General features: G+C 39.5%; 1 protein-coding gene across 3 annotated transcripts; it reads right to left on the bottom strand.

The window, feature by feature from the left end:
* Nucleotides 1-4,241: 4,241 nt before the first annotated feature.
* Nucleotides 4,242-16,166, bottom strand: LOC112572133 (multiple epidermal growth factor-like domains protein 11). 3 transcript variants are annotated; one of them, XM_025251683.1, is made up of 11 exons: nt 15,847-16,166; nt 13,387-13,521; nt 11,405-11,539; nt 10,985-11,098; nt 10,513-10,647; nt 7,810-7,944; nt 7,388-7,501; nt 6,685-6,819; nt 6,204-6,341; nt 5,583-5,711; nt 4,242-5,258 (listed from the first exon to the last, which is right to left on the bottom strand). In XM_025251683.1, the coding sequence occupies exons 1-11, from the start codon at nt 15,899-15,901 to the stop codon at nt 5,179-5,181; spliced, it is 1,305 nt and encodes a 434-aa protein (XP_025107468.1). In that variant the 5' UTR covers nt 15,902-16,166; the 3' UTR covers nt 4,242-5,178. The 3 variants fall into 3 exon arrangements, with proteins under 3 accessions (XP_025107468.1, XP_025107469.1, XP_025107472.1); XM_025251684.1 differs by lacking the exon at nt 10,985-11,098; XM_025251687.1 differs by lacking the exon at nt 13,387-13,521.
* Between the last annotated feature and the right edge of the window lie 8,068 nt (nt 16,167-24,234).

Below are 24,234 nucleotides of genomic sequence, written 5' to 3'. Positions count from 1 at the left end.
GTGCTGCGTCCCACCCTCACAGACGCCGTCTCCAGCCAGGAGTCTGTCTCTGTTCTCAACGGACTAAACCACTAGACTATCCATCTTTTGTAAAACAAAACTGACCGAACTGCTGACATTGGCCACACAACCCAGCGAACTAACGCGGCAAATAGCAGGAACTTGGGGCGCACGGCACCAAGTGTTTTGAAACATCCGACATTTGATACTAGGCTCAAGGGACGGCGCTATCTGCCCGCCGTGTGGCACTCCGATTAAAGCCTTGCAAAGCCGCCTTCACTCGACCCAAAATGTCCGCCAGTAATCACCGCCACATGTTCGCGCTACTGGCTCGATGACATCGTTACCTGCACACACTTACAGATGGTAGATGACTGTGGTTGCGTGTGTTTGAGTGTCTCGTAGTAGGAAAGACGTCTGTGATTCAGTCTGTAACGGCTTGCTCGACGTCTGGCCAGCTACACCGCCAGGTGGTCAAGATGGGCTGGTCGTTTGTGAGTGGAGTACACCTGGTGGTGTGTCTTCTGTTTACAGCAGGCTCTGAACCTCCAGGTACGTTCAAAAGAGATTTCATCCGTAAATAAAATGCTGAGTGAAAGGGGATTTTTTCCATTTGGTAGTTTATCTTCTTGTCCATCGCACTCACGATAACCAAAAGCATGTACTAGACTGATAGATAATAGATGCACCATGCTAAACAGACCACTCCTCAATTTAATATTGTCAAGTCAAGTAGGAAAGGAGAAATAAAGTTAAAGCCACTTTCCATTTAGATATCTCCGCCCTTATTTATCTCCCGGGTATGTGTTTCTGGGCTGGGAAACACAAGCATAGATATCACCTTCGCAAACACAAAATGTTCATAAAAATAACATACCTAAGTTGTACGAGAATGATGCTATGCATACAGAAGGAGGCCATTGTCGGCTTCCTTCCCTCATTAAAATAGTTTTCCCAAGCTGCTAGTCCTCTATCAACAGATAACATTGAAATGCTAATCTACACACAGTTCCTGTGAAAACGCCATAAAAGTTGGATGTCAGGGGCTTTATTTCTTTCTTTTTTGAGGGCCTCGCTATCTTGAGTTCTTTTTTAATTCTGCCACTTTGTTTAGTAAGCCACCTTCAGTGCACATGCCTAAAACATTGATGTAGCGTCTAAAGTCTGTAAGTCTTGCAATCTGATATTATATATAATATAATTGTTTAAAGCGTTAATTGCTGCAGATGGCGCAATCTTCGCGGAGCGTTTTTTCGAAAATTTTCAAGTCAGGTTTCGTGTTAAAATTCTTACGATAGGCAAGTAACAGACAGACAGACAGACAGCCAGACAGACAGAAAGAATAAGAAAATGAACAATTTTAACCACTGTACTTGCAGGTTTGACTCAGGACACCTTGAACTACATGGCAAAATACTTGCAGGTTAAGTACGACAATATCGATAATCTTCAGAGCAAGCGGGCACAGCTTACGTTTTTCAACAGCGGGGCACACACCGTGCCCGGGCGCTGATTTTTTTTCCTAAACGTCCCAATGAAGGGAAAACCTTCGGAAGCGTGACGTCAGTGAGCTGCGCTGACAGCGCTAAGTGCAAACCCTTCGCTTCATTCTTTGAAAGCTATGAAACTTGTTCTGGGGCTAATTCAACAACTTCAAAATTTAAGATCCGCGACAAAATGGGAACAGGAAGGTCCCTCCTCTAGGTGTATGTAGCCTCTGTGAGAAATCGAGCTTACAACGCAAACGCACGGGAGGTAACTGCATCGTCAAGTCACAAGCATTAATCTCCCTTGATTTATCTTTCAGTAATAGTTTAATTTACAGCGATAAAATAAACCTATTCACTCTATCGTTTTCTCTAAACGCTCATTTTCGTGAGGTAAAATTACTCAGTTCTTCACAATCATTTTATTTCTAAGAGAAGGTTCTCCATTCGTTACTCAGTTCCTAGAAATCAACTGTACTTTGACAGCTTGTATGCTGACCAAGTTTATAAAAGTCAAAGAAAGTGATGACTAGTGTTTCCATGTTGAAATATTGCAACAATAAAAATTAAGGGCAATTTCACTTGGACAACCAAGAATTCTAGACACTACAACATTCGGTGTGTACTTCTTTGGGTCATTGTTTAGTATTTGGTCAGTCCCCAATTCCAAACCGGACTCAAGACTGTCACGGACCCGTTTGTGCGAACAGTTTTGCAAAAAGTGACCCACCGCTATCGCAACCCGTTGCATCCATACAATTAAGTAATGTAAAGAAAACATAAATCGTGTTAATACAGTGTATACAGCTATGTACATCTGCAAACTGTCAGAAGTGGCTGTAGGACAGTAGCACTGTTCAGTCTAAATGTGACTCAGCTAGCTCCAAGCACCCACAGACGATTACAAAGTAATTCAAACAGCATGTGCAAGTCTGACTCGATCAATCTTTCTCTCATCTCTTTCTTCTTCACGGACAACTACAAGTAACATCGCACCACCTTCTTTGTCCAGTCTTTAGTCTGATCCGACTGGTCATAACTGACAGAGTTTATCGCTACCTGTGGCCTGTCCACTATAGCACCTCCATTGGCAAGTGCTTTCAATGGTTCTCTTCTTTCTCATCTTTAACAAGTAAAACCGAACTGTCTACATTTTGCTGCTTTAAAAAATAGTAGAAAAGTGGTTTTCTACAAAACTCATTACGACAGAGGCGTTAGAACAGAAGTGTCAAAGAATGCTTACACGAGAATTTGCTGCAGATTTGATTAAACTTATAAGTAAGAACTACTTTTTGTCAAGAAAAGGTACGTCTGTTTTTCGCAGGCAGGCATCAAACACACATGCTTGCATGCCTCCAATCAACCTACCACAAACTTTTATGGAGTGCACACTGAGAGACAAGAAATGTGTACACCTTGCCTTGTGTCTTATTTTTGCTGTGTGGTCAAGCCTCTAGCGCAGCTACTTTTGTTCCCATACCAAGTCACACCCTCAGGTGGGCGGGCAATGAAAAAAAGAGAGTCTTCTGGACACTAACAAGCAAAGTTGTAAATCATGTGTAGCTCCCCAACACAGTCCAGTGATCAACACTGCTTGTGTCCAGCAGAGGGTTTGTTGAACTACAGTGTATCGACGTACGCATTATCTCTTAATAACCAATTTCAGCATAACAACAAGCTAGCCATTCAACTGTAGACAAACAGAACTCTTAGATAAAAAATAAACATTAATTTGACAACTAAATTAAGCGTAATACACCAATCGCAGAAATAATTAATTCACGACCATGAGTCACAACAGTAGTACAAGACTATAGACAGTAAATAGAAATGCTATAAACTTAATGGCTCTAATGTTGCGAAAGTAACAGGTAAGTTCCCGGCGTTAAAAGTTCGTAAGTGTTAAACAATAAGCAACTGTTTAGTTGGCATAACCACAGAACTCGCTAGCAAAACTCAAGTCATGTCAGCTGCAGTGTTTTCATAAGTGTGGAACCTCTTCAATAGTAAATAGAGGAAAGAAAGGTGAGCATATTAGTGGAATGTGTCCAACCGTGTCCGCACTGACCAGGCCCATCCACCAGTCTACCCTCTTCTTTGGTTAGCTGGTCACTTCAAGTGCCGCCTTATAATTTTAGCGGTTCTGCTGAGAACTAGCTGGTGTCAGTCCTACAAGCAGAGGAAAGCTATATCATTTGTGAAATGTAAAAAAAAAAAGCAGCCATTTTTCCGCCCCCTCGGTCGCTGCGCCTAGGCGATTGACTAATAGTATAGGTGTTGGTCATTTTTTTCAAGAAGAACTTTAACTTTCACCAAACGCCATAAGCGCTGGTTCATTCCGTGTGCATGAAAGAGAGAAGGAGAGAGCGAGGAACAGAAAGGGAGGGAGAAAAGCAGAAGAGAAATGTGGGTGGTACAGAAAGTTATTAAAAAGAAGTTTTATTAGATTAGGATCACGTCACACATCTTTGAAAAGAAATTTTATAAATATAAAGAAAAAGGTCGCAGATGACCAAACAGGATTTATGGCAAATATGCTAGCATAAGTGGTATTAGAATAAATGAAAAAGAACACAAAATATTACAGTTTGCTGATGACACACAAATCTTTATGGAAGGCGACGAATTATCTTTTAATAACGCTTTGGTTACATTAAATAAATTCACTAGAATGTCAGGACTGCAGATAAATTTGGGAAAAACAGAAGCTATCTGGTTAGGAAATAGAAAAATTCACCCATAAATATTCCCCACACCTGAAGTTTCAATGGAACCCATCAGAATTTAAAATATTAGGGATACGGCTAAGCACTAAGTTAGAAACATGTTACACTCTAAACTTTAAGGAAAAATATGTTGAAACGAGGAATTTAATGAAATCTTGGCTTAAACGAGTTATTACACCAATGGGAAGAGTGGCTGTGCTAAAATCATTAATACATGTACTATCAAAATTAATTTATTTATGGATACTGCTGCCTAATCCCCTTATCCAAGATATACAAGAACTCCAAAAGCAATGCTTTAACTTTGTGTGGGATGGAAAACCTGATCGAATAAACAGGAAAGTTGTAGTGAAAACTGTTCGTAATGGTGGCTTAAATATACCCAACATTTATCAATATATAAAAGCGCTAAAGCTAATATGGATTAAAAAGCTAAATGTCACTGAACACCAAAGGAAAGATGTAGTGATAAAGATATACCCAAAAACATTATTGGTGGAGAAAATAAAAACTTGAAAAAAAAATATATACATGTATAAAGAAAAAGATAGTAATAGTTTAATTTTATGGTATACTACAGCTTTTAAATATACTATTTAAGATCACAAAGAAATACAGTTACAATATCTGTCTGTACATTGCAAAACTGAAGTGTCCGATAGTTACAATGTCAAGCACACAAGCAATTATTGTATCCAGAGACGATAATGTCTGACAAATTTAACCCTTGGTTTATTATAGTTTATTGTGTGATATACACACGCCACAATACTCGATAGTTTGAATCTCTTACACATCCGATGAATTAGTGTGCTATGATTTCTGTTTTGTTTCCTTCAATCTCTCGTATTTTGCATTCTAGGTTTTGCATTTTTAGCTTAATTTTATTTTTAAAAAACCACTTCGACAGAAGGGAAAACTTTCAGTTTAAACTATTTCATGTGCCTCAAAGAACCAATCTGGTTTTAAAGCATGCAGACTATTATAGACGTGATGGACGCAAGAAACCAGGTGGCAACAGAATGGGCAGCACCTCCACTTTGACCTGTTGTACACGTTAAAATCAGCATATTAAATGTGTAGGACCCTTTTTTGATGCATTTTCCAACACATACATTTACATTAACACACTCACGTAAACAGAGACACTGTTTCATCAAAGTCACCTATACACATACATTGTCATTGATATGCAAGTTGCCATAATAAACCACTTAAAAATACAATAAAGACAGGCAATCTCCTAAAAATCATCATCATCATCATCATCATCATCATCATCATCATCATCATCATCATCATCATCATCATCAATCATCATCCATTGTTAACAAACGTAATGCAAGCCGTTACACCAAACATTACTCACTGCAAGCTATGTCGCCAGCTTGGCCGGTGAAGCCGTTGACACAGGTACAGACACCCGAAGAAGAACACTCAGCATTGGCTCCACAGGAAGATGTGACACAGCTGCCGCCGATTCTGTTGGCCATGACAGCTACACGAGCATAATTAAACATTGATGTCATCTTTACTACTCATCCTTTATAAAATATATAATAAATCAGTTAACATCAGAGGCTATTGAAAGTTTTTTAAAGAAGCATGATTCCAGACGATGAGCAAACAAGTCGTGTGGGACTATAGATAAAAGTGAGTTAAGAGAAGTATCAAGGACCAGTGCCATAAATGGTGGAATAAGATAAAGTTAGTCAAAATACAGAAAACCAAGAGAAACACTAAGTCAAAAGGATTTTTTTTGGTGGATAATGGACTCTGCATGAGGTTAGGGACGACAGCAAAGGAGAAGGACGGACGCACCATCACAAATAAATGAAGTCATGAACCCCTCACTTCCATACGACTGTAGGATCAAGCGACTACTTACTCATCGGTCTCAGGATATTATCAAACTTCAAGGAAGAGTAAGAACACTGTATATTCTAACCTTTTAAAAACATAGTATTATTGAATGCCTCACACTACTTACTGCACGTGGCATCGCCATCTTTGCCGCTGAAACCTTCTTGACATTTGCAGACACCATCAGCACTTGCTGAACACACGGCGTTGGCTCCACACGAAGATGTAGAGGTGCACTTACCACCGATCCTGTCCGCCATCACAGCTGTGAGAAAGAAGTGAGTACGAGGTTAACTCACAGTATGTATGACAGACGTTTACTTTGCTCTTTAAGTGACTGATTTTCATCTCTGACTAGGTTTGTTAATGACATTTGGACGTTTCCCTCTTTTTTCACTTCCTTGCCAAGTTATAACAATCATTTTGAAGATTTTCATGTTCGAAATTCAAGAATGTTTTAAAGATTTAATATCGAAAAGAACTGCAAAGGATAAAGTTTGATGTCTAACGAAACAATGCAATCAAAATTTGATATTTGTGTGAGAGCAATCTTTGTTTTTGCATGGGTACGATGAAATAGGAGGAAGAGCTGCAGTCAGTCTACATACTGTCACATCCAGCAGCTCCAATAGTACCAGTGAATCCATCTTTACATTTGCAGAACTTGTTTCCACATTCAACATTGTTACCATGACATGTACCTGCGGTGCATGGGCCGCCAACCGTATTCGCATCAATACCACCTACACAAACAATAACAAAAATACAAAAAAATGTGATTCAAACAGGTTGTAAAACAATCGAGTTGTGATATCGTTTTCTGAGTAGACATTAGGATATATTTGTGCTTAAAAAAGAAGCGTAAAACTCTTTTAGAACGATTTCTGAACTCATTCCCGGTAGGTGCTGAGCACTCAGCGTTGGTTCCACATGAGACTGGAGTGGAGCTTCCACCTATCTTGTTCTCCTTCACAGCTGTGTGGAGCAAGCAAGCATTAAAAGGCTTACTGTTGTTGTCATATTAAGGAAGATTTTTTCGGATTTCTAACGAAAAAACTGTTGACAAGTAAAAAGCACAAGCTTTATGTGCAACTTTCTACCTACGAGAGAGGGAGATATTGAAGAAACCCCTTTGCTCTTTTATATCTTTTATTCTAAGCTGCATAAAATCCCCACCATAATGACTCCCAGCTGTATCTGAAATGCACAGGTTAAGTATATTATGTACTAAATGACTAAGTTCAACAAACTATTCTTCAAGTACCCCCCACTTTTTCTAAGAGGGTAAATCTGATTTGTTGATTCACATACCTGGTCCTCCATCACTACCTGGGACACCGGCGATACCTGGGGGACCTTCTGGACCCTCTGTTCCAGGCAAACCAGGGAGGCCAGGTTCACCGCTTCCATCACGACCCGACAGACCTGAGAAGCAAATTGCAAACAATGTCATCACAGAACTATTCTGCATAAAAATATTCGGATGCTTTAAAAATGGTTTTCTTCAGATGCGCTTGACTTTCTTGTCCCTTCAAACCAGTGTAATAATTATTACCTTTTTGGACTTTCATTGTTGTCTGGCATACTGATGTTTTGCAGACTTTGCACTTGATATGCAATAGTATAATGCTGTATTCACAGGGCAATAGCATCTTGGGTTCAAGAAAGTGTACCTGTCTATCAGACAATAATAAGCACTGTACCTACCTATCTAAAAGTCAAACACTACTCACTGCAAGCTTCATCGCCATCACTGCCAGTGAATCCTTCTTTACATCTACATTTGCCATCGGTAGGTGCTGAGCACTCAGCGTTGGCTCCACATGAGTCTGAAGAGCAGCTTTCACCTATCTTGTTCTCCTTCACAGCTGTGTGGAGCAAACAAGCATTAAAAGGCTTACTGTTGTTGTCATATTAAGGTAGTTTTTTTATATTCCTAACAAAAAAACTGTTGACAAGTAAAAAACACAAGCTTTATGTACAACTTTCTTTTAGGTTATTTTTACTTGTGTGATTAAAAGAATGTTTGAATATTTTATTGATAAAATATATAACAATGAATTTCTTCTTCTTTGTGGTGTTTTTTGATTATTGCACTCGACGATGGAGCAAAAAGGTCACTGGTTGAAGTCCTGCTTAGAATTGTCACTTCCACTGCCCACCCATTAACTAATTAGCAGAAACGGTACTTGATTTATTAACTTTAGCTTTATCATTCTGAAGTGTCTGTATAGACATCACAAACTATCGTGAATCGTCGACTGGACACCATTGGTAGCACGAACAAGGAACAGGATTGAAGGGGTTGTATATGTATGTGTGTATGTATATGTATATGTATATGTATGTGTATATGTATATGCATGTGTATGTGTATGTGTATATGTATATGTATATGTATATGTATGTGTATATGTATATGTATGTGTACATGTATGTGTATGTGTATGTATATATATGTATATGTATATGTATATGTAGGTATATGTGTATATATGTATGTGCATATGTATGTGTATATGTATGTGTATATGTATGTGTGTGTGCATATGTATGTGTATATGTATATGTATGTGTATATGTATATGTATGTGCATATGTATGTGTATATGTATGTGTATATGTATATATATGTGTATATGTATGTGTATATGTATGTGTATATGTATGTGTATATGTATGTGTGTATATGTGTGTATATGTATATGTATATGTATGTGTATATCTATGTATATGTATGTGTGTATGTGTGTATATGTATATGTATGTATATGTATGTGGGTATATGTGTGTATATGTATATGTATGTGTGCATGTTTGTGTGGTCGGACATAGACTTCGCTTGATTATAAGTGTGATCTCTTACTATTCTGTGTGCGTGTGCATGGGGACGCCTGTCTGGGACTTTAGTGTTACTGGCTGTGGTCCGCCACTTGAGAGACTTGAGAGAACTTGGAGGTCTGGACTTATGTGTCATGGAAAAATATCTTTAATGCAAAGGTTTTATTACTCTAAAGGTAAAAGTAATGTATATAAATGGTGTATTATTCCGGGTCTGTTGTTATTTATTAGCTGTTACTGGTATGTTCTTAGAGCAGCTTTTTTCTCTTCCTTTTAAAGATAATCAAAACTCTCAACAATACAAAAAAAAAAGCGTGAAGCCTACGAACAGGTTTTTTGTGATTAGTTGTGAAGAAGAACCCTGTGGGACCCACTGTTTGCTGGTGTGTACTGTCTGCACTGACAGTGTTGTTTTACTGTTGTGAACCATTCTATTTTTCTGCTGGAAGTAACTCAGCGATGCTGTTGATGCCAATTGCGGACAAGTTCCAGCATCACTTTAATGAGGCGGCTGATCATGCTAATGGTGCTGTAGGTTTTTCTGGTTGTTTTCCTCTTTTCTTTCTTTTTAAGACGAATGACTAGAGACTGTGGTGTCTGTTCTCAGTTGTACAGGTCGTAGCAGCAATATGGTTCAGTGTAACAATGCTTAGTGTGAAATGTTGGTGAATACTTTCTTCAGAAACAGATGTTTTGTGCTTACAAGTTTTCAATAGCAAAGTCATGTGTGCAGTTACTTTGTGCCATTCCCTCATCTGTGGTCTAGTACCCGTTACTAAGGTTGGCAGCTCAAGAGACACCCTAGTAGCCCGTCTGTTTTAGTCAGAACAAACCCTGATTACACAGCATTAATGGACACTTGAATGTTGTAGTCAACACACGCAACGCCAGAAGGGCAAGGGCTTTGTCATCTGCATATACTAACCTAGGAATGGTTAGCCACTTACACACATGATTTATGTTTTACTCTCTAACTTTCCTTGTCTTTCCTTTACATATGTATGTAAGGCTTTTAGACCAAACATAGAATTGAGGGTGTAGGTATCTGTGCTTTGACATAATATACATCTCTCTGGATGTGACACCTAACACTGACCGTCTCTGTGTGTGTGTGAGAGAGAGACAGAGAGACTAAACAACGACAGAGTTAATTTTTTTAAAAAAGACAAATAAATCTGAAAAACACTGACAGTGTGTTCTTCTGAGATTTACTGCTTGTAAGCGCTCTTCACTTACAAGAAAAGCCTTGAATGTGTACTGCACATTGAGTCTCAAGGGAGAAATCAGTTATGAGATGTTAAAAAAATCTACATTTGAAATGTCAGAGTCCAGAAGAAGACTACCGACCAAGATTTAGAACTGTAAGGCCTTATGCTACCGAATCCATGACGGCCTTTTTGGCAAGAATGTCCAACCGGGCGGACAGATGGATTTTCCGCACCCAGATACCAAACGATTATAAACACCCCAGAAATCTCCTAATAAAGGAACAGTTTTATCAAAGCGTGACAAAAAAACTTATTTGTCTACCTACGAGAGAGGGACGTGCACACAGCTCACTGTACCTACCTATCTAAAAGTCAAACACTACTCACTGCAAGCTTCATCGCCTTCTCTGCCAGTGAATCCTTCTTTACATCTACATTTGCCATCGGTAGGTGCTGAGCACTCGGCGTTGGCTCCACATGAGTCTGAAGAGCAGCTTCCACCTATCTTGTTCTCCTTCACAGCTGTGTGGAGCAAACAAGCATTAAAAGGCTTACTGTTGTTGGGACATTAAGAAAGTTTTTTATCGGATTTTAAACGAAAAAACTGTTGACAAGTAAAAAGCACAAGCTTTATGTGCAACTTTCTACCTACGAGAGAGGGATATATTAAAGAAATCCCTTTGCTCTTTTATATCTTTTATTCTAAGCTGCATAAAATCCCCACCATAATGACTCCCAGCTGTATCTGAAATGCACAGGTTAAGTATATTATGTACTAAATTACTAAGTTCAACAAACTATTGTTCAAGTACCCCTCACTTTTTCTAAGAGGGTAAATCTGATTTGTTGATTCACATACCTGGTCCTCCATCACTACCTGGGACACCGGCGATACCTGGGGGACCTTCTGGACCCTCTGTTCCAGGCAAACCAGGGAGGCCAGGTTCACCGTTTCCATCACGACCCGACAGACCTGAGAAGCAAATTGCAAACAATGTCATCAGAACTATTCTGCATAAAAATATTCGGATGCTTTAAAAATGGTTTTCTTCAGATGCGCTTGACTTTAATCTCCCTTCAAACCAGTGTAATAATTATCACCTTTTTGGACTTTCATTGTTGTCTGGCATACTGATGTTTTGCGGACTTTGCACTTGATATTCAATAGTATAATGCTGTATTCACAGGGCAATAGCATCTTGGGTTCAAGAAAGTGTACCTGTCTATCAGACAATAATAAGCACTGTACCTACCTGTCTAAAAGTCAAACACTACTCACTGCAAGCTTCATCGCCTTCTCTGCCAGTGAATCCTTCTTTACATCTACATTTGCCATCGGTAGGTGCTGAGCACTCAGCGTTGGCTCCACATGAGTCTGAAGAGCAGCTTCCACCTATCTTGTTCTCCTTCACAGCTGTGTGGAGCAAACAAGCATTAAAAGGCTTACTGTTGTTGCCATATTAAGGAAGTTTTTTTCCGGATTTCTAACCAAAAGAACTGTTGACAAGTAAAAAGCACAAGCTTTATGTGCAACTTTCTACCTACGAGAGAGGGACGTGCACACAGCTCACGCTTTGGCAGAGCAGGCAGAGTACTACTGGACGGCACATCCTAATAAATCTCTGGCTAAACCGCCATGTTTGCCTACGTGGACTGCAACTCCCAACCTTCATCCATACAGTGAAACAGAGAGAGACAGAAATAATACAGAGATAATGAGAGATTCCCGGAAACATTCTTTATGTTTTGACTTAAAGGGGGTAAGAGTATCAGAATGTCTAATGCTGACGGGTAATCCCTTCCAATTTGATGGGGCTTGAACCTCTGTCCATATGTCTTTGTCTTAGTGGGACTCGCAGATGCATGGTTGCAGACGATGAGCAAACAAGTCGTGTGGGCCTATAGATAGAAGTGAGCTAAGAGAAGTATCAAGGACCAGTGCAACAAATGGCAGAATAAGATAAAGTGAGTCAGAATGCAGAAAAGAAAATTAAGAGAAACACTAAGTGAAAAAGATTTTTTTTGGTGGATAACGGACTCTGCATGAGGTTAGGGACGACAGCAAAGGAGAAGGACGGACGCACCATCACAGATAAATGAAGTCATTAACATCTCACTTCCCTACGACTGTAGGATCAAGGGACTACTTACTCATCGGTCTCAGGATATTATCAAACTTCGAGCAAGAGTAAGAACACTGTATATTCTAACCTTTTAAAAACATAGTATTATTGAATGCCTCACACTACTTACTGCACGTGGCATCGCCATCTTTGCCGCTGAAACCTTCTTGACATTTGCAGACACCATCAGCACTTGCTGAACACACGGCGTTGGCTCCACACGAAGATGTAGAGGTGCACTTACCACCGATCCTGTCCGCCATCACAGCTGTGAGAAAGAAGTGAGAACGAGAATAACTCACAGTATATATGACAGACGTTTACTTTGCTCTTTAAGTGACTGATTTTCATCTCTAACTAGGTTTGTTAATGACATTTGGACGTTTCCCTCTTTTTTCACTTCCTTGCCAAGTTGTAACAATCATTTTGAAGATTTTCATGTTCGAAATTCAAGAATGTTTTAAAGATTTAATATCGAAAAGAACTGCAAAGGATAAAGTTTGATGTCTAACAAAACAATGCAATCAAACTTTCATATTTGTGTGAGAGCAATATTTGTTTTTGCATGAATACGATGAAAAAGGAGAAAGAGCTGCAGTCAGTCTACATACTGTTACATCCAGTAGTTCCACTATCACCAGTGAATCCATCTTTACATTTGCAGAACTTGCTTCCACTGGCCGGACATTCAACATTGTTACCCTCACATGTACCTTCGGTGCATTGGCCACCAACCTTGTTTGCCAGAATACCACCTACACATATAATAAGAAAAGATCTTCAAACAGGTTGTAAAACAGTTGTGATATGTTTTTCTTAATAGACATTAGGATATATTTGTGCGAAAAGAAAAGAAGCGTAAAACATTATTAGATCGACTTCTAAACTCATATTTTGTGCTTTAAAAATGGTTTTTTTTAGATGGTTTAAAGTTTCATGTCCCAGTGTAATAATTATCACCTTTTTGGACTTTTATTGTTGTCTGGCATACTGATGTTTTGCGGACTTTGCACTTGATATGCAATAGTATAATGCTGTATTCACAGGGCAATAGCATCTTGGGTTCAAGAAAGTGTACCTGTCTATCAGACAATAATAAGCACTGTACCTACCTATCTAAAAGTCAAACACTACTCACTGCAAGCTTCATCGCCATCACTGCCAAAGAATCCTTCTTTACATCTACATTTGCCATCGGTAGGTGCTGAGCACTCAGCGTTGGCTCCACATGAGTCTGAAGAGCAGCTTTCACCTATCTTGTTCTCCTTCACAGCTGTGTGGAGCAAGCAAGCATTAAAAGGCTTACTGTTGTTCCCATATTAAAGAAGTTTTTTTCTTATTCGTAACGAAAAGACTGTTGACAAGTAAAACGCACAAGCTTTATGTGCATTTTTTGTTAGCTTATATTACTTGTGTGATTAAAAGAATGCTGAAATTTTATGAATAAAATATATAAGAAAGGCCTTCTTGTTCTTTGTGGTGTTTCTTGGTTAGTGCACTTGACGGTGGAGCAAAAGGTCTTATGTTCTCAGAGCAGCTTTTTTTCTTCCTTTTAAAGATAAAACTCCCAACAATAGAAAACGGGAAGCCTACGAACAGGTCTTTGTAATTAGTTGTTAGGAAGAACCCTGTGGGACCCACTGTTTGCTGGTGTGTATTGTCGGCACTGACAGTGTTGTTTTACTGTTGTCAACCATTCTATTTTTCTGCTGGAAGTAACTCAGCGATGCTGTTGATGCCAATTGCGGACAAGTTCCAGCATCACTTTAATGAGGCGGCTGATCATGCTAATGGTGCTGTAGGTTTTTCTGGTAGAGTCCAGTATTCTTGTTTTCTAAGACGAATGACTAGAGACTGCGGTGGCGATTCTCAGATGAAGTTTTACAGGTTATCGCAACATTCTGGTTTAGTGCACCAACGCTTAGTGTGAAAAGTTGGGGAATACTTTCTTCAGAAAAAAGATGTTTTTGTGCTTACAAGTTTTCAAAAGCAAAGTCATATGTGCAGTTACTTTGTGCCATACCCTCATCTGTGGTCTAGTACCCGTTACTAAGGCTGACAGCTCAAGAGACACCCTAGTAGCTCGTCTGTTTTAGTCAGAGAAAAGCCTGACCACGGGAGAATTGATGAGCACTTAATTTGTAGTCAACATACGCAACGACAGAAGGGCAAAGGTTTTGCCATCTGCATGTTATAACCTAGAAATGCTAAAATGTGAAGTTGACTTTGTTTCATTATTTTGTTCACCCTAGGTCCGTTTGATCAAATTTTAATTTTATCAAGTTCGACAGCGTTAGAAATCGCCAGTCCAGAACCGTCTAACATACACAAAGTACTCAGATAACAAATAACACGGCTGACATGTCTGATGGTCTCTAGCGGCTACCTTCTAACAGAAAAACTGGTTTTAAAGTTTTATTGTGTGCTAATTCAACCAGCTTCACTTTACACAATAAATTCGATAAGTAAATGCCATCATGTACTCATTTGTTGTTCATTCCATTATCACTAGGTTTGTTGTTGTGTCATGTGGCCTGAGTCTTTGATATTTTATTGGCCTGCTCAGCTTTCTGAGACCGGTTAACAAAAAGAAAACTTGTCTTACCCCTGCCCTGTTGCAAATTATTACTAGTCTCTTTGTTCTGACCATCGTGTACAGGCAATGAAGGTTCACGCGCTCACACATTTGTAGTGAAGGGTTTGGACTTACACTTTCTAAAGCGAACATTTCTTTCTGGTTAGCTTGTTTGCATTTAAACTGGATGATTCAGGGCAAGACGGTGAAAAAAAGTTCACGCTTCTTGTGTCTGACATCACGAAGCCTTGCCCCTGGGAACTGTGATGTTTATTTTACTGTTGCAGCTTGGGCACTTCATTCAAAATAACATTCTGTCTTGCTAGGGTGGGCGTGTGTGTGGTGTGACATGTGGTCTGGACTGCGGTGTAAGCGCCCTTTAAGAAGGAGAAATGAGACTGAATAACATTAACATACAGGTTAGCTGTAACAAAGAAAGAAAAAAGAATAAGAAAGAAAAGTGAAAGAAAGAACTGATTTGCCCGGCATCGTATCAAAGACTGCACCCTACTGTACACCTGCTTCGTACCCACTGCACTTAAAGTATTGTAACATCACTGAATTCAAGCAAGGTTGCTAGTATGCTGTGTAACAGGAAAAATACAGAATAAGGAATAAGATTTTTATAATTAAGTTATGGTAACAACTGTTTCAGGAATATTTTATCTAGCACTTTCACCTCTTGTAATGACAACCATGAGTGCAAAAATGTAAATCAAGAGAAAAAAAGAAGAAAAATATTAAACAACAAAAATCGTCTAGAAATGGACAAAGAGTATAACCAAAAACAGAGAAAGCGAGATTCGGTGATAATATCAAGAGATGAAAACAACGATGAATGATGACAACGAAGGTCCCTTTGATATAAATGTTTCTGCTATTCCCGTACAGTATAAAAGAAAAATATCTGACAAAAGTATTTAGAATAGATAAAAATGTTTTGCTGATTTTTTTAAATAAAAACAACATAATATAGCTAATGATAACGAAATACTATAAATAAGAACCTAATAAAAAGCTTACCTGTTGTGAAGATGCTTAGCGGCAACAATAGTAAGAGAAGCAGACAAACTTCCATGGTGTCTTTGACTTTGGTGTCGATTCAACTGACCGATGAGTTGAAATAAACCAGAGATCGTGTTCAGCTGTGTATTTATAGGAAATCCTTTTGACGAAGCTGGGTGGTTCAAGTTGGTGTTTTTGGCATTAGCAACATTCTAAAGTTAACTCTGTACCTCACACGGATACTTATTTGCGTTTAGATGGGACATTAGCCTGCAAAGTAGTTTTAAGACGAGAAAAAGAATCGTGAAAGTATTCCTTATATTTAGTTTCATTATTCACGGTACCACTTGAGTCTCTTGACTTTGTCCGCACTTCTTTTTCACTTTTTCTAAACACTATTGTAGTTAGATGTTATAAACTTTGACATTCTTCACAATGCCCTCTGAAAAGTCGGTGTACTAATAGATAAAATGTTTTAAACAACTATAACATGAAAGGCATTTTTATTTTGACTCATAATTTAAAGAAGAATAAATTATGTGAGAGGATGAGGGCAAACGTACACTAGTAAGGTAAACCTGACATATCAATAGGTAAAGCACACACATCCAATACCTGATGTGCCAATACTCAATCCCGTGTGGAGCACTCAATTTCCTCCAGTCTCCCGAGCTGTGGGAAACAGATATCTCATATGCTGGGTTATCAAAGGCAAAGTTTCCAGGGATAGGAGATGGGTACAACCCTTATAAAAGCTGGTTTAGAAAAAATACACAGTAAGTCGTGAGTCAGTGGAAAGTTGTACACAAAACACTCTATATAACATTCTCTTGAGCGTATACAATATACCGTAAGTGTTAAGGTCTTAACAATTTAAAAGTTCTCTATCAAAGACAAAAGGGAACATCAGCTCAATATCAAACGCTGCATGCATCTATAGAAACACACACTCACACACTCTCACACTGTCACTCACACTCTCACACACACTCTCTCACACACACTCTCACACACACACTCTCTCACACACAAACACACACACACACACACACACGACTTATCCTCGGGTTTAATATTTAAAGTTCGCCGTGATTATTTGCAACACCAAAAATTGCCAGCGCACGTGTCCGCCACCTCAAAATCGTCCTTACACTGTAAAGTCTCACTTCTGTTTCGCTCAATGCTAGGTCTCAAAATACCCAGCACCAAAACAGCTATTTCTAGAAAAGACCATCTCTGTGTGAATATCTTTGTCAGAAAAAAATGTAAATGTATTCATTAAATTCCTAAGGCAGACCTACACCTAAGTGCACAGAGGTTACGTCCACCCCCGGCGGTAAAGTAGTGAAAGTGCATGAAACTGTTCTTACATTTCTATCTCTCTATAACTGAATACACGGATTATCAAAAGATAACATAAGATCACTTTGACACTGCTGTATTTCGTGAATTCATCTCTATTGTTCACTCTGATAACAGGATAGTACTGGATATCTCTATATCCATAAAGACAACATATCAAAGTGTTGTATGTCTCATAACAAGAAATTAAACAGCAGGATAGACTTGGACATTGTTTTATCCCGTTTGCACATGGAAAATTGTACATTTAGTTGACTTTGATTGCGTAATATATATCTTTGAGTTCTGTAAGTTGTTTTTATTTCTCCAATTCTTGCTTTGCCTTTAAACGTGCAGCTCCAAGAAGTCATAAACTTTTAGTGGTCACCAAGAACAAAACCATCATTGAGTTCAGGCTGCGTCATAAGGACAAAAAAATAAAACAGAAACAATTCATTACACATGAGCGAATTTAGACGAAGTGCAGCTTTTAGAAACCACTTCTAGTGTCTTCAAAGGAATCCCTGGTTGATTACTGCTACTGCAGTGTAAACAAACAGAGGTTATTGAGGGTAGAAGAGGGTGGTTCTGAAGATTGATTAACATAAGTCATTGTTCGAAGTTCGCGCTCACCGTCTGTGTGACTCAAGACGGGGTCACAAAGTTCACAAGCTGCTTTTATAATCGTATGGACATCGTGAGGTTTGCATGACCTTTGTTAACATTGTTGTTTGATCTCCAACATCATTTTCTAAAATAAAAACAAATAAAATTGATTTGAACGCGACTTTCACTTCCTTGCTGCACCAGGACACAGGACAGGACGTCTGAGGTCAGCCAAGGATAGACATGGACAACACGTTTCTGTCGGCGTCAGTACAGATCACACCTACTTGGTCATGAATTTTTAAAGCAGCTCGATTATCATCATTCGAGTTCACAAACAGCACCCAGTCTGGGTGCTGGGTTATCAAAGGCAAAGCATCCAGGGATAGGAGATGAGTACAACCCTTATAAAAATTGGTTTAGAAAAAATACACAGATTCCTGTGCAATGTCATAAAAGCTATAAGGTACGATCTCTCCTTCAGGGTTGCGAATATCTATATTTCCACTTTAATACTCGATGTATACACACTACTCATTGGTTGATCGTTTTTGAGTGTAACAACCTGTGCCCGAACTCTTCCCTAGTTTGCGTGTACACAACAGAAATAAGAATAAGCCTAAGTGTAAAAAGCCATATTTTTGATAAGATTGAACTACTCAAGGTCAAATGATAATCTATTTTTTTTCGCCACGTCCATTCTTTCAAAAAAAAAATCCGATTTTGGATTTCCCTGTTGTTTTACTTTCGAAAGAGTTTGTAAAATTAAAGTGTTATAAACAATAATGACTATTCTAGAGATAATTAGTCATTTCTTTGGTGTCTTGATATTTGTCAGCAATACATACAATCTGTCTGTTTTCTAGCAGAGCATATGCTCGTGGACGCATGTTACCGAGATTCCACACCTCCACCAACACCACTAAAAGTCACATAGTTACTGACTAAATTCCTCCCACTGAATTGATGTCAATTAACCCCTCCAAATTTGTGCATTGTAAAAAAATAACCGTGTGGTTGATTCCTTGCATTCTCGAGAAGTAAACAGCAATGAGGAACAAGAAAAGGTCTATGTGAGTGAGTGACTGAGTAAGTCGTGAGTCAGTGGAAAGTTGTACACAAGACACTCTATATAACATTCTCTTGAGCGTATACAATATACGGTAAGTGTTAAGATCTTAACAATTTAAAAGTTCTCTATCAAAGACAAAAGGGAACATCAGCTCAATATCAAACGCTGCATGCATCTCTAGAAACACACAACACACACACACACCAACACACACACACACCAACACACACACACACACACACACACACACACACACACACACACACACACACACACACACACACACACACACACCAACACACACACCAACACACACACCAACAACACCACACCACACCACCACACCACACACCACACACCACCACACCACCACACCACCACAGCACAACACAACACAACGCAACACACACACACACACACACGACTTATCCTCGGGTTTAATATTTAAAGTTCGCCGTGATTATTTGCAACATGAAAAATTGCCAGCGCACGTGTCCGCCACCTCAAAATCGTCCTTACACTGTAAAGTCTCACTTATGTTTCGCTCAATGCTAGGTCTCAAAATACCCAGCACCAAAACAGCTATTTGTAGAAAAGACCATCTCTGTGTGAACAGGCCTGACGAGAGGGGGGGACAGGGGGTCTGGTGTACCCGGGCCCGCGGCTGTCAATGGGGCCCGGCCTTGGTCAGTGGATTTTTTTCTTCTTCTTCTTCTTTTCTTTTTCTTTTAAAGAAAGGTCAAAGGACAGAACACCCAAGCATTACACATGCAGAAGTTGAGTTTGAGTGTAGATATTGAGATTCGAATTGTAAACATACATTATATACTGGGAAAATAATTTACGATTACAAGTACAAGGGGCCCGGAGAGGTCCGTCCCGGGGCCCGGGCTGGCTCTCGGCGGCCCTGTGTGTGAATATCTTTGTCAGAAAGAAAGTTAAATGTATTCATGAAATTCCAAAGGCAGACCTATTCACACCTACATGTAAGTGCACAGAGGTTACGTCCACCCCCGGTGGCTTGCGAGCAGTAAAGTAGTGAAAGTGCATGAAACTGTTCTTACATTTCTATCTCTCTATAACAGAATACAGGGATTATCAAAAGAAAACATAAGGTCAGTTTGGCACTGCTGTATTTCGTGAATGTAGCTATATGGTTCACTCTGATAACAGGGAGATACTACAGAGGGTACGTAGACAATTACCAAGTCGCTTAAACCATCACAAAATGTTCTACACAGGTTAAAAGACAGGTTAAAAGCAATCAATGTCAATGAAGTATCTCTAATTTAAATATTTTTTTTTACTAACTTAACGAACTTATTAGCGCTTACAGACCCCTGATTAGACGCCATGATGAGATAGCTTCACAGAGGGTGAAACATAAACACAAACATGAGGTAGGTGTAGTACCAACCAACTGGCAGAGTTAATAAAGATTTCCTGCAAACACACACACACTATATATCAAAGTTGATCACATACTTTAGTAAGCCCTCATCACCAAGTCTATTCTGTCATCCTTTAATGTTCCAAAACAGGCAACTTTTAAAAGAGGAACTGTTCCATGTTCCGTCGGGTAACTTTAGAACGTATCTGTCAGCCGTATTCTCCGTATTCGATGATGAATAATTTCTGTAAGAAATATTTCACGGGCTCTACATAAGTCAAATGTCTACTGAGTCATACACTTCGCACTGTTTTCTTAGTACTAATAATAACCTGACCTCACACCTTTTGCAAACACCAACTCACCTAGTCACCCTGGAAGCAAAGTTCCCTTTCTTATCTCAGCTATGAGCTTCTTGGATGTGAATACAGGATACAAGAAATCGAAAGTACGTGGCAATGACTATAGACAGGCGTGCGCAGGCAAGCACACAAATGTATACATGTATGAGACATAAACACACAAACTTTAATATCTCTATATCCATAAAGACATTATATCAAAGTGTTTGTATGTCTCATCAACAGAAACTCAATGCCAGCATAGACTTAGACATTGTTTCATCACCTTTGCACATAAAAAATTGTAAATTTGGTTGAATTTGAGAGCGTATATTATATAAATATTTTTTTAGTTCTGTAAGTTGTTTTTATTTCTCATATTCTTGCTTTGCCTTTAAACGTGCAGCTCCAAGAAGTCGTAAACTTTCAGCGGTCACCAAGAACAAGACCATCATTGAGTTCAGGCTGCGTCATAAGGACAAAAAAAAAAAAAAAAACCAAACTAAAACACAATTACACATGAGCGAGTTTAGACGAAGTGCAGCTTTAACAAACTACTTTTAGTGTCTTCAAAGGAATCCTCTGGTTGCTTACTGTTACTGCAGTGTAAACAAACAGAGGTTACTGAGGGTAGAGCAGGGTGGTCCTAAAGGCGAGAGGTTGATTAACAGAAGTCATTGTTCAAAATCACTCTCACCGTCTGCTTGTGACTCAAGATGTCACAAAGCTCACGAACTGCTTTTATAATCGTATGGACATCGTGAGGTTTGCATGACCTTTGTTAACATTATCGTTTGATCTCCAACATTAGTTTCTAAAATAAAAACAAATAAAATGGATTTGAACGCCACTTTTACTTCCTTGCTGCACCAGGACACAGGACAGGACGTCTGAGGTCAGCCAGGGATAGACATGGACAACACGTTTCTGTCGGCGTCAGTACAGATCACACCTACTTGGTCATGAATTTTTAAAGCAGCTCGATTATCATCATTCGAGTTCACAAACAACACCCAGTCTGTGCACAGTGATTTCTTTGTTTACTGAACTACGGGCTTTTTGTCTAAATACGTCCAGTGGACGTCTACGTGACATTTCTGTCTGTGCATTTCTTGTGCATACACAATACATCATGCTCACTGAGGGAGTCAACCCGAAGCGGACAAATAGACAAACAGCTGTGTGGCTAACATAAACACAAAAATAGAAAGGTCGTCTCATGCACACTTTATTGTCGTGGGTCAAGACAGGCCAAAGTAGCGAACCTTGCCAATAGCTTCGTCCCTCAAGGTCCGTCTGTCTCACTAGGAATAATATTGTCGGACCAGATTAGAAGTTGCTGTCGTTGAATGGATTAATGAATTATTAAGTTATCAATTACTTCCATAAGCTGTTCAGAACGTGTGCGGACGTTTTGCCGACGGACGTTTCGCCGCATTATGTCAGAAAGAGAACTCTCTCCCACTATCCCTCCTCATGTGAACCGTTAGCTCACACATTTCTCTCGCCATTGTATCAATGTATCAGTGAACTCTCTCTCACTATCCCTCCTCATGTGAACCGTTAGCTCACACATTTCTCTCGCCATTGTATCAATGTTTTTTCTCAAAGCTGTTGCGCATAATCTGTGACAATCAAAGTGAACTGTCTGTGAAGTCTGTGTGTAAAATTTGTTTGAAATAAAGAATTATTGTGTAATCTAGTAGTTACTTTCATTCTTTGAGAAGTAAGTAAGCTCTCTCTCTCTCTGACATAATGCGGCAAAACGTCCGACTCCGAAACGTCCGTCGGTGAAACGTCCGCACACGATAAACAGGTAAGTAGTCAGTGTTTTCTTTTGAAATATTTTACCAGAATCAATGTCGGAAGGTCATTTCACTAATTTGAAGCAATGTAGAAAAATGCCCTTTCACCCATACAATTATCACACATATTAGAAATGCTGAAGTGTGGTGATTAGAAGGTGATTGACGTCTTATAAATGATCGTTTTACTTAGAATTTAGTAAAAAAATTATTGCATTTTTTTTAGGTTTGAGGTTTGTGACCACACTTGGTTTGCTAAGCAAAACAAATGAAGAAAGAAAAGAGAGAACATCTTAGGGTGCACTGACATTTTTAAAGAGAAAACTGTTTACCGCTTGCAAGCGGCATTTCTATTTAGAATGTCACTGAATGAATCCACAGTCTGTAGACGATAATCAGTCTCCGTGTGATTTGTTCTCTATAACCTAAGACACGACAGTTGAAACCACCATAACAACATTCTGATTTGTTATAGCCAGAGACGAGTTCGGGTGTCCGAGTAATAAATTGTTTTAGACACGGGGAACTATCACACTTGCCAATGGTGAACTCCTTTATTTGGATGTTACGTTCAGACAGAAATATGCTTGTCCCATGGTGAGACTTGAAAACCCGGTCTTACCCTCCGTGTAAAGCCTCTATGACTTGGCTACTGGGCTTCTGTCTCCTTTTTCGTGGAATTTTCTATCACTGATTTAAAGTTATTATCCATGCAGCGAAACTCGTCTGCTACCAGTACAAATCTGCAATAAAAGGGCAGAAAAAAAGAAAACTGAATCGAAATATTTGTGTCCGTTTCATTTATTTTGCTATGACTTCTCAGTGAAGGTATTTCTCTCTTTCCACAAACCATTAGTCACAAAGGTCTCCCTTCTAAGTCTCTTCTACACAATAGTGCTTTAAGCAGTGGCGTAGGGGGGGGGGGGCAAACTCCCTGCTGACAGTGAACGGCGTTCGCACTCGCACATTACTTAAAAAAGGATGGGGGGGGGGGTACTGCACGCACGCACGTACACAGTGGTAGCATCACAACACGCTGCTTTATTGTTAAAAGGCAAAGCAGCATTAAATAAGAAAAAACAAAACTACCAATATAGGGACTCAGAGTCTTTGCCTTACTTAGGTGAAGTCAAAGCCGTCAATTCGCACTAAACCGTTGGTGTCTAGTAAGATGGAAGTCCTCGTGCTTCGCTAGCTTTTCACAAAGTGTAAGGGTTCCTGTCTGATTGGCAAGACTCACTGGGGTATTGGTATGCAACTAATTCGTTACTGGCTTTCTGTGTTCCCGATGGCCAGTGCGGCCCCTGTGGTTGTAAGCGATAGCAGATAATTTTAGGGTGACAGCGAGTGGGTGGGGGATGTTTTATGTTGTCAAACGAAAACCGCCAAAGAAAAGGCGTCGCATTATGGGGGAGGGGGGAGGGAGACGACACTCGATGTACCGATGTACTGTCCGGCTGCTTTCTTCGCTCAGGCTTCAACACAGCCTGCAATTAGCATGGCAAACAAGACCAACGGACTGTCCCCGATCTGATCGTCAGAGGTGTTACAGCCTCCACTTGCCTCAGGGCCCGCTTTTGTGACGGTGATGACCGTCTCCTCTCTACGTTCCCCTACCTTTCTTCAGTTCTTTGCTCTTTGTGAGGAATTACGTCTCAAATATTGGGGGGGGGGGGCAAAAGGATATTCCTGCCCCCCCCCCCGTATTTTCCTTGGGGAGGGGGGCTGCCCCCGCTGCCCCCCTGGTTCCTACGCCACTGTTAAGCTAATGTTAACCAAACAATGAAATTGCAAGTTTTTTAAACTCTCAGCACATGATGGATAGCACGAAAATAAAGCTGAATTAAAAAT

This window comes from Pomacea canaliculata, linkage group LG9, assembly GCF_003073045.1.
Source record: "Pomacea canaliculata isolate SZHN2017 linkage group LG9, ASM307304v1, whole genome shotgun sequence".
In the NCBI taxonomy this organism is placed as follows: Eukaryota; Metazoa; Mollusca; class Gastropoda; order Architaenioglossa; family Ampullariidae; genus Pomacea; species Pomacea canaliculata.
This window is presented reverse-complemented; position numbering and strand designations above follow the sequence as displayed.

What these genes read in the sequence shown, in the direction of transcription:
- LOC112572133 (XM_025251683.1), bottom strand. Translation starts at nt 15,901, where the DNA reads ATGGAAGTTTGTCTGCTTCTCTTACTATTGTTGCCGCTAAGCATCTTC. An exon ending in AGAAGGCGATGAAGCTTGCA is followed by an intron (nt 11,099 to 11,404) that starts GTGAGTAGTGTT and finishes TTTGCTTCTCAG; the next exon opens with GTCTGTCGGGTCGTGATGGA. An exon ending in AGATGGCGATGCCACGTGCA is followed by an intron (nt 5,712 to 6,203) that starts GTAAGTAGTGTG and finishes ATGCTCGTGTAG; the next exon opens with CTGTCATGGCCAACAGAATC.